The following is an 11,934-nucleotide window of genomic DNA, read 5'->3' as shown; positions in this document are numbered from 1 at the left end:
GTTTATTGATGAAGCAGAATCATATGTGATTCTGGGCAGCTGACAAAATGGAGTGGGTGGGTTTCAGATTGTGGGAAGTTATCACCCAGCCCTCTCCCAGAAAAATGAAATATCCTAGGAAATATTGAAAAGGCAGAATATTTCTCTGGATATGAAAAGAAAGAAACATGTTTTAAAAGACAGAATAGTTGCCTGTAGCTTCCTGCCCATCCCCACTGTTAATGGGCCATTAAGAAGGCCAAGGTTAGTCCCTTTTACATAATAAAGACTTCTCCACTGCAGCCCCAGGGGGGATGGGAGTAAAAGCATGATAATATTGGCCCTTTACTCAACTGACCACATGGCATCTGAGAACTCAACTAAACCTGGATTCAAAACACAGCCCAGAGAGTTGCCCCTGCATGGTCCCATGGGAGTCTGACAACCAATCAGAATACATTTCTTACACAGGAACAGGAAACAGAGAGGTGGGACTAAACAGGTTATAAAAAGCCTAGCAAGCCCCTCCTTCAGCCCTTCTCTTCTTCTCCACCAACATTGAAGCATGTGATCACCTTTTCTGTTCAGGGCTCAAGCCATGTGGCCCTGTCCAACAATAAACCATCTTTCCAAGCAGCCTCCATGTCTCCACTGTCTTTTTCCCCCCTTGGAGCCGAACCCAGAAGGACATTTCTTTCATCAATACCTTATTTGGGCTTTGTATTTGAGCTTCCTGTCCTTGTGTTTAGCTATCTGCTCGTTACGGCCAAAAGCAAGTCTAGAATAACACTTGTGCGTTTCTCTTTACAGGTCCAAGTTAGCTTCAGCTTCCTAGCTGTGCAATTGATCAAAATGAAAGAAGCTAGAAAGGTACATTGAGGTTGAGGAATGGACTGTGTCAGTGGTGGGTTTCAAAAATTGTTCGAACCTACTCTGTGGGTGTGGCCTCCTTTGTGGGAGTGGCTTGCTGCCCATGTGACCGGATGGGAGTGGCTTGCCGCCCATGTGACCGGATATGAAGATGTCGACGACACTTGTCAGAACCACCTTAAATTACCTCACACACAGCACTGGCATGCATAAGAATATGATGCAAACTTGTTTTTTAAAAGGCACCTTTGGTTTGCGTTAAAACAACTTCAACACACGCAATGTTCTGATTGCACCACAAACGCAGTAGGCATCCTTACCTTTCACAGAGCCACTGAGTTTTATAAATATGAGCATGATAGTGTAGAATAATCCTATCCAAGGACCAGTGGTGGATTTCCCAAAATTTTGGAACCTCTTCTGTAGGTGTGGCCTGCTTTCCGGGTCCACTGGTGGAACCTCTTCTAACCGGTTCGGTAGATTTGATGAACCGGTTCTACCGAATAGGTGCGAACTGGTAGGAACCCACCTCTGGACTGTGTGATCTGCTTCCTCCTCTATAAAATATAGCAATAGCAACATCACTCAGACTTATATACTGCTTTTATAGCCCTCTCTAAGCGGTTTACAGAGTCAGCCTATTGCCCCCAACAATTTGGGTCCTCATTTGACCCACAGAAGGATGGAAGGCTGAGTCAGTTTTGAGCGTGGTTAGATTTGAACTTCTGCAGGCAGCCGGCAGAAGTAGCCTGCACTCTCACCACTGGGCCACCGTGGCTCATATGCTTTTCTCCCACCCCTGCCGGTTGAGTTTATGGTATCTTCTTGGAGAAACTCTTTTCTTTCCCTTGGCGAATGTGCCAAAGAAATTGTCTTAAGAACTTGCCTTGAATCAGGCCTCAAATCTTTGCTTACAACGCTACGAGACTTTTATAAAAAAAAAATTGCAGCCTTCTTGGCTGCTCCTGACGTCTTCGGCATCGTTCACTCATCTTCGGTTTCTTTCTGAACACCAATGACGCACGCACAGACATTGAGGGGATGGGAATAGTTTCATGACACTGGAGAGGAAGTAAACGGAAGCATTGGTCTAACTGAGGAGTGCAGCCAAAGGCCCAGGAGGCAGGATGCCCAGACCTCTTAAGAGCCGTGACATTCAACCGTCGATCTAATCTCATTGAAATTGCAAATGTCCAGCCGCGAAAGGACAACGGTCCCTTTTAGAATAAAATTATATTCCTGCCCCTCATTAAGAAACCAAACAAAAGAAGACAGCATTACCTTACAAACAGCCTAAGTCAGTGATGGCAAAGCTTTTCGGCACCAAGGGCCCAAACCGGAACGGTTCCACCACAAAACCGCATTCAACTAAAGCGCGCTCGACGAAACCGCGTAGCTGACATCATCACAGTGCGACGAAAAAAGCACGCTGTGAACGCTAAAGCTAAAATTAACCCCTAAACCTAAACCTAACCCCCCTAAACCTAATCCTAAACCTAACCCTAAACCTAACCCTTAACCTAAACCTAACCCTAAACCTAACCCTTAACCTAACGCTAAACCTAACCCTAACCCTAACCCTTAACCTAACCCTAAACCTAACCCTAAACCTAACCCTAACCCTAACCCTAACCCTTACCTTAACTTGAATCGGCTTGCTTTCAAAGCGCTATTTAAAGCGCCCTTCTTTCTCCGCGGTCGCTGTTGTCGCCCTGCTGATGACGTCAGCGATGCGGTTTAATCGGGCGCGCTTTAGTCGTGCCACGAACCGGAACACATGTGCGTATGCCGGAGCACCGGAAATCTGAAGGCCAGCTGACCAGCATGTGCATATCTGTTTTTTGGGCATTTGGGGGGCTGTTTTTGTCCCTAAAAATGGCTTGAAAATATCCCTAAAAATGGCTTGATTTTTTGCTGGGTTTTGGCCATTATTTGGCCCATTTTCAGGTCATTTTCTGGCATTCCAGCACCCAGGAAGACCAACTGGCTGGCACAGGTGTGTGCTCTGGAAACCAGAAGAGCATCTGGTGACAGCTCCATGTGCCTTCAGAGAGAGCGTGCCATAGGTTTGCCATCACGGACCTAAGTGATGATCGACTTAGTTTAATTTTGTTGACGGCAATGGCTGAAATCACCTGGTGTTTGGAAGAGACGGCTGTTTCCAGACTGCCTTGAAACACCAGGACAGTGTTTCTCAACTTTTAACAACTGTAAAATGTGTGGATTTCAACTCCCCATGTGGGCTGGAGAGTTCTGGATTGGTCATTAAACCCAGTTTGCCTCGTTGACTCGTAGGAAGCTGGCTGGGAAGATCATTGTCAGGGTTCCAAGTAATACACCCATAATGAACAAAACTCCAAGGCAGGTAGATTCTTCAAAGAATAGTTTTATTGGATACTAGCCGAAAGCCCGGCGTTGCCCGGGTACTTATTTATTTATAGTAGCAAATGTCCGGACCAAACATAATTTCTAAAGTTGGATTTTCCCCCCTTATCAGAGGGAGCCCCTTGGTGGAGTACTGTGAAGTTGTTACTATGGCAACTCCACTGCGCTGTACAGTAGGAGCTATTATACCGCAGTACAGTAGAAGCCATTTTAAGGCACAACAGGCTGCATCTTAACAGAACACACATCCCGAGGGGTTGTAGGGATGTCTTACCCCCACAGTATTTTTCTCCAGAAAGTAAGTCATCTCTGTACCAAGCTTGGTTGAAATTGCTCGAGGTGCTCCAGAGTTATGCTGAAACACACACACACACACACACACACACACACACACATTTTATTTACATGCATGCATACATGCATGTAAATAACTAATCCGCCCCACCCGAATGCTGAATGAAAGTTGTGTTTTATTGTTTTATTTTTATTTACGCACTGTCTTATGTTTTATCTTGCACCCCCCTTCCCATGAACTGTAAGCCGCCCTGAGTCCCCTCAGGGAAAAGGGCGGCCTATAAATAACAAATAAATTCTAAATTCTAAAAATACATACATACACACATACATACAATATTGGCACAGTTCTGGTGGAAATTAGATGAAGACCCATGGTTTTCCTCTAATTAAAATAAAAGTTGTCTCCATCCCCAAACAACTAGTCACATCATCCAATCAAGAAGCTGCCTGGTTGCCCTGTGACACCACTCCCCCTTCCTCTGACCAGGTGTGTCCTTGGTTCCCAAGAGAAAGTATTTTGTTTTGGCTACAAATCCCCAGCTATCTCTATTCCCCTCCACCCATCCTTCAGCTTTAGTATGGCAACACTGAAGCTCTCAGATGGCTTCGGTCAGGCCAGCTTCAGGGTTGACAAACCATTATCAATACAAGTTGGTTGCCAAGCACCCGGATTTTAATTATGTGACTGTGTGAGGATGCTGCAGCAGTTGCAAGTAGAAGGACTGGTCCTAAGTCACAATTTTCAGAGGTGGTGTGACTTTGAACAGTCACTAAAACGAACGGTTGTAAGTCGAGAACTACCTCTACCTCCTTCTCATGTTTCTTCCATCTTGTCCAGATTGTCATAGACGCGGATACCTCTTCCTTTGAGTTTGACTTCCTGTCATCGGACAATCTGGAACAAGCAGTCAGCCACATGATTACGTCACTCAAAAAGGTTTTCCCGGGATCCTCGCCTGGGTAAGGAGTTGTCAGAGATGATAAACCGGAAAAGATATCCCAAAGGCAACTGGACTTCCTCTGGTTTTTTTTTCCCCTTCTTCACAACTTTTTCAGAAGCTTCTTGTCAGGCCTGCAGCCATTTTTCCTTTTGGATCTTTGGCCTGCCACACTTTCTATTATTCTACTATGCATTTTCTATTGTGGGAAAATAGGAGAGGGGATTGTACGGAGTTAGATGATATGTAGCCATAACAACATTCTTTCTAGAAAGCCAAGGTCATCCTTTGTCTTTGCACCTCTGTACGTGATCGGAACTGGATGGGTGGAATTGCCAGGATGGCAGTGGAAAATTGGACCATGTGATGGACTTTGTGGGTGTGGGGCCAAGATCTTGAACTTTCAACTGGGTGGGGAAAACCAGGAAGCTTTCAGATTTGGGTTTTCCCATAGGTGCCAACATGGCTCTCTTAATAAATTGGAACTTTGAGGAATGCTTTTCCTTGGACTCTGATTTCCTTTTGGATGCTTTTTGGAACCCTGACACTTCTTGGATGAGAAGTTCTTGGATGAAGAAGCTTCTTGGATGAGAAGTGAAATGTTTTCAAGAAAAAAAAAACAAGAAAGTCCAGTTGCTTTTTTTTTTTTTTTTTTTTTTAAAACAAAACCAAAAACCTTTGGGACAGCCATGGGCTGGATGATTGAGAACCTCCCTAGACATAACAACCACTAAAGATGGGATCTAGGCATGACTATTGAATGAATGAAGCACGATCATTGATACCCTGGCTTTCGAGATCTGGATGAATTACAGCTCTCAGCATCCTTCTTCACCTCAGCTGATGATAGCAATAGCACTTAGACCAGGAGTCCTCAAACTTTTTAAAGAGGGGGCCAATTCAGGGTCCCTCAACCTGTTGGAGGACCAGACTGGCATGGCTAGGTGGGCATGTGACTTGATGTGCATGGCCAATTTAGCAGTCCATTAAACAATACAAACAAATTAAACTTTAATTTGTTATGCTCCTGGGGTTGGAAGCCAGGTTACTGAAGGGATGTGGCTGCCTTGGGGGTGAGTGGATGGGGTGAGGGACTTCTGTTTGTGTGTTTCTCTCTCTCTCTCTCTCTCTCTCTCTCTCTCCCTCCCTCCCTCTCTCTCTCTCTCTCTCTCTCCCTCCCTCCCTCCCTCCCTCCCTCCCTCTCCCTCTCCCTCTCCCTCTCCCTCTCTCTCCTCTCTCTGCTGGCTCCCTCCTTGGCCTCTAGAATCATTTTGTCGTCCCAAAACGGGGCCGTTTTTTACCTCCCGGGGACTCTACATCCCATTTTTGGCCTCCTTGGCTTCCAGAAGGCGGGTGGGGGCCAGCAGGTAGGTGGGGTGATGAGGGCAGGGCGGGGGTGAAATTCAGCAGGGTCTGACAGGTTCTGGAGAACTGGTAGCAGACATTTTGAGTATTTCAGAGAACCGGAGAATACCACCTCTGGCTAGCCCCAGAGTGGGGTGGGAATGGGGATTTTGCAGTATCCTTCCCATGCCACATTCCCAAGCCACACCATGCCCACCAAGCTATGCCCACAGAACTGGTAGTAAAAAAAAAATGAATTTCACTACTGCGTGCGGGCCAGATTAATGGTTTCAGCGGGCTGTATTCTGCTTATAGGCCATAGTTTGAGGACCCCTGTCTTAGACTTATAAATCATTTCACAGTGCTTTACAGCCCTCTCTAAGCAGTTTACAGAGTCAGCATCTTCCCCCCATGAATCTGGGTCCTCATTTTACCCACCTTGGAAGGATGGAAGAAGGATGGAGTTTTCTCCTCCAATTTAGAAACATCTGTTCAAAAGAGATGGTTGAGATGTTGTGACTAAGGCTAAGACTGAACGGGCTCGCTTTTTAATTACTCATGACAATATTTATATGTTCTGATATCAAGGCCATTGTGAAGGGATCGAAATATTTTTTTTAAAAAAACCCATATTTTTAAAAAGATGGGAAGCTTCTCTTATCCAGCCAGCTCCTCTCTCAAAAGGAAAAGTCCCTGAAATAAAATGGTATTTGGCCCTTTTTCTTTAATAAAGTTATTTCTTTCATGCTAATTTTAATCACTCTCTTGATATTAAAGAGATCTCCTCCAGAACGCTTCTCCCAGCCTGCTTGCGAGAATTCAAGGGACGACCAATTCCTTGGAAGAAGCATGGAAAGAAAGTCCTTGCGGTAATTCAGCTGTATGAAAATTAATGAGGGGGGAAATATTCCACAAGGAGCAATTGGAGAATTGTTTTTGACCTAGGCTCTCCCTATTCATGTCAGAAGCACCCACAAAGCTAACCGAAGGGTGTTCTGGGCTGAAAGGATTTGCCGGTAACAACACCATTGCCTAGAGCAGTGTTTCTCAACCTTGGCAACTTGAAGATGTCTGGACTTCAAGTCCCAGAATTCCCCAGCCAGCATTCGCTGGCTGGGGAATTCTGGGACTTGAAGTCCAGACATCTTCAAGTTGCCAAGGTTGAGAAACACTGGCCTAGAGGACGCCCAAGTGCCCAAAATACAGTATACAAAATACTCAACTTATGACCAGAATTGAGCCCCAAATTTATGTTACTAAGTGAAACATTTGTTAAGTGGGGTTTGCCCGATTTTATGACTTTCTTGCCACTGCTGTTAAGGGAATCATTGCAACTGTTCAGTAACAGTTATCATATTTTTCGGAGTATAAGACGCATCAAGATTTTGAAGAGGCAAATTTTTAAAAAAAGTTTTTGCACTCTGCAGACCTCCCAAAAACGTACCGTGTCTCACAAAAAATGGGCCCATTTTTTGTCCAAAAAAAGGGGGGGGCATGCATAGCTTTTAGGAGACTTATGGAGTGCTTCCTGGGGGCTGGGGGGGTACAAAAAATGGCCCATTTTTTCGCTCAATTCCCCCCTCCCCATCTCCCAGGAGCACTCTGGAAGCCTCCTAAAGGCTCTGCAGGGCCATTTTGGTGAAGGGGGCGGGGTTTCAGGACACCAAAAATGGTGCATTTGGTGTATATAATGCACCCTGATTTTCAGCCTCTTTTTTGTGGGAAAAGGGTGCGTCTTATACTCCAAAAATACAGTACTAATGGTTAAGTAACATGGTTGTTAAGCAGATCTGGCTTCCCCATTGACTTTGCTTGTCAGAAGGTCACAAAAGTGAGTCACGCCACCCCGGGGCATGGCAACCCTCATAAATACTGTATGAACCAGTTGCCAAGCGGCTGAATTTTGATCATGTGACCATGGGGGCTGCTGCAAGGACCATAAGTGGCGGAAACAGTCATGAATCATATTTTTCAGGGCCATTCTAACTTTGAACAGTCACTAAACAAACTGTTGTAAGTCAAGGACTACCTGTAATGCAATCTCTGAGGAAGTTCCTTTCATGACCCTGTTAAGGAAGTGCGACTCTGAGATCCGAATCTATCTCCCAAATGATCTTGAGGCAACATCAGCTCCAACCGAATTGTAGTTGTGTGTAATGTCATTTTTGGGATCTTTAGATTAATTGATGGTTCTCTGTAAAGTTAGGCAAACTCCTCCCCCATCTTCTATAATATTTAGCATCTCCTCACGCTTACAAGGGGACGCAGTGGCTAAGACGCTGAGCTTGTCAATCAGAAAGGTCAGCAGTTCGGCGGTTCGAATCCCTAACGCCGCATAACGGAGTGAGCTCCCATGACTTGTCCCAGCTTCTGCCAACCTAGCAGTTCGAAAGCATGTAAAAATGAAAATAGAAAAATAAGAACCATCTTTGGTGGGAAGGTAACAGCGTTCCATGTGCCTTCAGTGTTTAGTCATGCTGGCCACATGACCACGGAGATGTCTTCGGACAGCACTGGCTCTTCGGCTTTGAAATGGAGATGAGCCCCGCCCCCTAGAGTTGGGAACGACTAGCACATATATACAAGGGGAACCTTTACCTTTACCTTTTACATGCTTACAGGTGGATTCTCAGAGACCTACGCTGCCCTCTGCGATTACAGTGGCCTTTCTGCCCAAGAGGAAATCCAATGGGTAAGGTGGAATGCTAAGAAAGAGAGGAGTCATTTTTAGCTCAGCCGCAAACATAAAAAGAAATATTGACCTTTGTAGAAAAAAATGGAGGTAGTGACAGATTTTATTTTCCTGGGCTCCAAGATCATCACAGATGGGGACTAGCCAAGAAATTAAAAGACGCTTGCTCCTGGGGAGGAAAGCTATAAAGGTTTAAGGAATGTTTCCTGGCCCTTGTTGTTTCTGAAACAGCTTCTGAGTATTTCCCTCAAGATGATCTCTTTGGCCCTCTATAATAGCCTTGGCAGGAGCCGAGGTGGCGCAGTGGTTAAATGCAGCACTGCAGGCTACTTCAGCTGACTGCAGTTCTGCAGTTCGGCTGTTCAAATCTCACCGGCTCAGGGTTGACTCAGCCTTCCATCCTTCCGAGGTGGGTAAAATGAGGACCCGGATTGTTGTTGGGGGCAATATGCTGATTCTGTAAACCGCTTAGAGAGGGCTGAAAGCCCTATGAAGCGGTATATAAGTCTAACTGCTATTGCTAGTCTAACTGCTATTGGCAAATCTAGACAGCATCCTAAAAAGCAGAGCCATCACCCTGCCAAAAAAGTGTGTATAGTCATGGCTCTGGTTTTCCCAGTTGCAACGTATGGCTGTGAAAGTTGGACCATAAGAAAGGCTCATCGCCAAAGAATGGAGGCCTTTGAACTCTGGTGCTGGAGAAGACTCCTGTGAGTCCCTTGGACTGCAAGGTGATCAAATCTGTCAGTCCTAGAGGAGATCAACCCTGACTGCTCTTTAGAAGGCCAGATCCTGAAGACTTTGGCCACCTTCAAAGGCCTCAATTCTTTGTCGCTCAGCCTTCCTTATGGTCCAACTTTCACAGCCATCCATTACAGCTGGGAAAACCAGAGCCTTGACTAGACACACTTTTGTTGGCAGGGTGAGGTCTCTGCTTTCACCCCCCCTTATTTGCAGAAATATAAGGTGCTTGGCCTGCCACTCTCAGCACTTTCCCTACTACATTTTTAGCAATATGCCTGCAAACTAGATGTTCTCCCAGGCCTTCAGTTAGGTCCTTTGGGAGCCCTTGACAGTTTTTACAATAGAGGGAGCTGGGTTGTACAAATGCATCGGCTCTTCTTTTTGTTATTTTGCATTTTGTCTTTTTCCTCTCATAAACAAACATTGCCTGTACAACTCAGTGAAGCATGGGCAGAAGTAACATAGGGCTGACTTGTATCTGGCAGCAGAGATGAGTCAGAGGAAGATGGAGAGAAAGTGACAAACAAAGAGTGGGATCATTCAACCTGAACTGCTTCAGAGGAGGAATGAAACAAATGGATTGAGGTCAGAACAGAATAACAGAGTAGGAAGGGATCTCAGAGGTCTTCTGGTCCAGCCCCCTGCTCAAGCAAGAGACCTTATACCATTTCAGACAAGTGGCTGTCCAATCTCTTTTAAAAAGCCTTCAGTGATGAAGCACCCACAACCTCTGGAGGGAAGCTGTTCCACTGATTAATTGTTCTCACTGTCAGGAAATTTCTCCTCAGTTCTAGGTTGCTTCTCTCCTTGATTAGTTCCCACCCATTGCTTCTTGTTCTAGCCTCGGGTGCTTTGGAGAATAGCTTGACTCCCTCTTCTTTGGGGCAGCCCCTGAGATATTGGAACACTGCTATCATGTTTCCCCTGGTCCTCCTTTTCATTAGAAAACTTCTTTTCAATTTTCACTAGGTCGTTTCAAAACACTTGGGTACTCAGCAAAGATAGCGACCAATCACTGATCACAAATCCTTTCTAAAAATATTATTTATATAGTTTCTCTTTGTATACATTAAGTGCTTAGTGAAAAGCGTACTGTCTGAGTCAATTTGTTTACATAACGATATTAAAGTCCTAATTTTTACCTCTATTACCCAACCATTGATAAAACAAGTCTCACGTTCAAAAATATTATGTGTCTTCTTTTTCTTTTATCTTCAATATTAATCTATCCATTTCTGCACAGTCTAATATTTCCTTATTCCCCGTAAGCAAAGTCCTTTTTTCCCCTCCCAGGTTGTGGATAATATTTATCACGCGCGGGGATGCAGAGAATTCAACCTGTTGGATTTCAACCACCTGCCCAGCCAGTGAGTTTCTATAAAAGAATCCTGGGGTAGTGGACGGGCTTGGAGGTGCAAATTGTAGGTTGCCGTTTGTGTGATAGCACTCACGAAAGAGTGTTCAAATAAGTTCTAAGACTCGCAACCCCAATTTCATTTCTTGCTTCAAAAAAATTAGAAGCAGAATTCTAGCCTTAAGTGGGTTGTCTTCAACTTACTGTTGTGGCCTGCCAGTGGCCAGCAGAGCTGGCAGCAGATTCGGACAATGAGGAGGTTGGGGAGGAACATGGCCAGTCCTGGAGTCTGGGGAAGGCTCTGATGAGGGCTCTGTGATGGAGGCAGAGAGGGGGACAGAGCCATATGCCAGTTATCAGCTGCCTTCAGAGTCAGACATCAGTGAGGTAGACAAACATCTGGAGCCTGTTCCCAGGGTGCGCATGAGCAGAGTTGCCAGATGAAGGGAACAGCTAAAGAACAGGGGTTGACTTGGGAGTAAGGCCAGAGGTGGACAATGAATGGACACTCCTAGAGGAAATAAAAGGAGCAAAAGGGTAGTGGAGTTTGCAGGAGACAATTAGTTCGTTTAATTGATACGTGACTCTCCAAGACTCCTTGCCAAGTTTTGCAGATGTCAGCCTGGCAGCTCTCCAAGCCAGATAAGGTCTGTGACTGTAAATCCTCCCTTGAAAGATTTTGCTGGATGTGAATGAACAGAATTCACAGTAAATTAATAAAAGGGTTTTTGGTCGGGACAAGGAGTTTGCTTCATGCTCTTGGGAAGCTTCGGTCAGATCATTTACGACTGCAATTGGGACCAGAATTTCTCTATTTTAATTACAACTCTTTCCAGACGGCACTGAAATTATCTTTGTATATTGTTTTTCTGCAGAGATATTGCTCTTTGTGTGACCAGCTTATCGTTTAATCAGTGGTTTACAAAGCTAAGTTGCAAAGACTTCAAACTGGTGAGCCAGCGAAGAGACCTTGGGAAAAAACCCATCTAAATGTGTTTAATCCTAATCAAGTTTAGCACTTTGTATAAAAGCATTTTGATGCGCTATTGTGTGACAAGGGTTACAGTCTTTCTCTGGAATGAAATAGTTTTTTATGTTCCCATAACCAGACCAGGATGAGATAATGATCAGAATGGAAGATGAGAGAGAAGAGGTGAAATTGGATTGAAATGCAATAAGGGCTTTCAATACTGATTATTGATTATTAGACCTGCTTTATACCAGTAAAATATCAAGAAGTGCCTGGCCTTTCTTTGATCACAACTTTCATAACTTGGAAGGAGAACTTTTTCCCTCTGTTTTCGTTTCTTAGTTTTGTCTACGCGTGGCTC

General features: G+C 44.8%; 1 protein-coding gene across 1 annotated transcript in view; it reads left to right on the top strand.

Annotated features, from left to right (window-relative positions):
* The window catches only part of CARMIL2 (capping protein regulator and myosin 1 linker 2), a 96,980-nt gene that overhangs the window by 10,736 nt on the left and 74,310 nt on the right, over nt 1-11,934 (top strand). Inside the window, exons 4-9 of the mRNA XM_032231128.1 lie at nt 790-849; nt 4,370-4,491; nt 6,591-6,682; nt 8,435-8,505; nt 10,543-10,616; nt 11,479-11,554. Of these exons, the coding sequence (XP_032087019.1) occupies nt 790-849; nt 4,370-4,491; nt 6,591-6,682; nt 8,435-8,505; nt 10,543-10,616; nt 11,479-11,554 (495 nt within the window). The remainder of the gene's footprint in view (nt 1-789; nt 850-4,369; nt 4,492-6,590; nt 6,683-8,434; nt 8,506-10,542; nt 10,617-11,478; nt 11,555-11,934) is intronic.

This window comes from Thamnophis elegans, chromosome 14 (genome assembly GCF_009769535.1).
Source record: "Thamnophis elegans isolate rThaEle1 chromosome 14, rThaEle1.pri, whole genome shotgun sequence".
Classification (NCBI taxonomy): Eukaryota; Metazoa; Chordata; class Lepidosauria; order Squamata; family Colubridae; genus Thamnophis; species Thamnophis elegans.
Note: the sequence above shows the minus strand (reverse complement) of the source record. Positions and strands in the feature narration are given on the sequence as shown.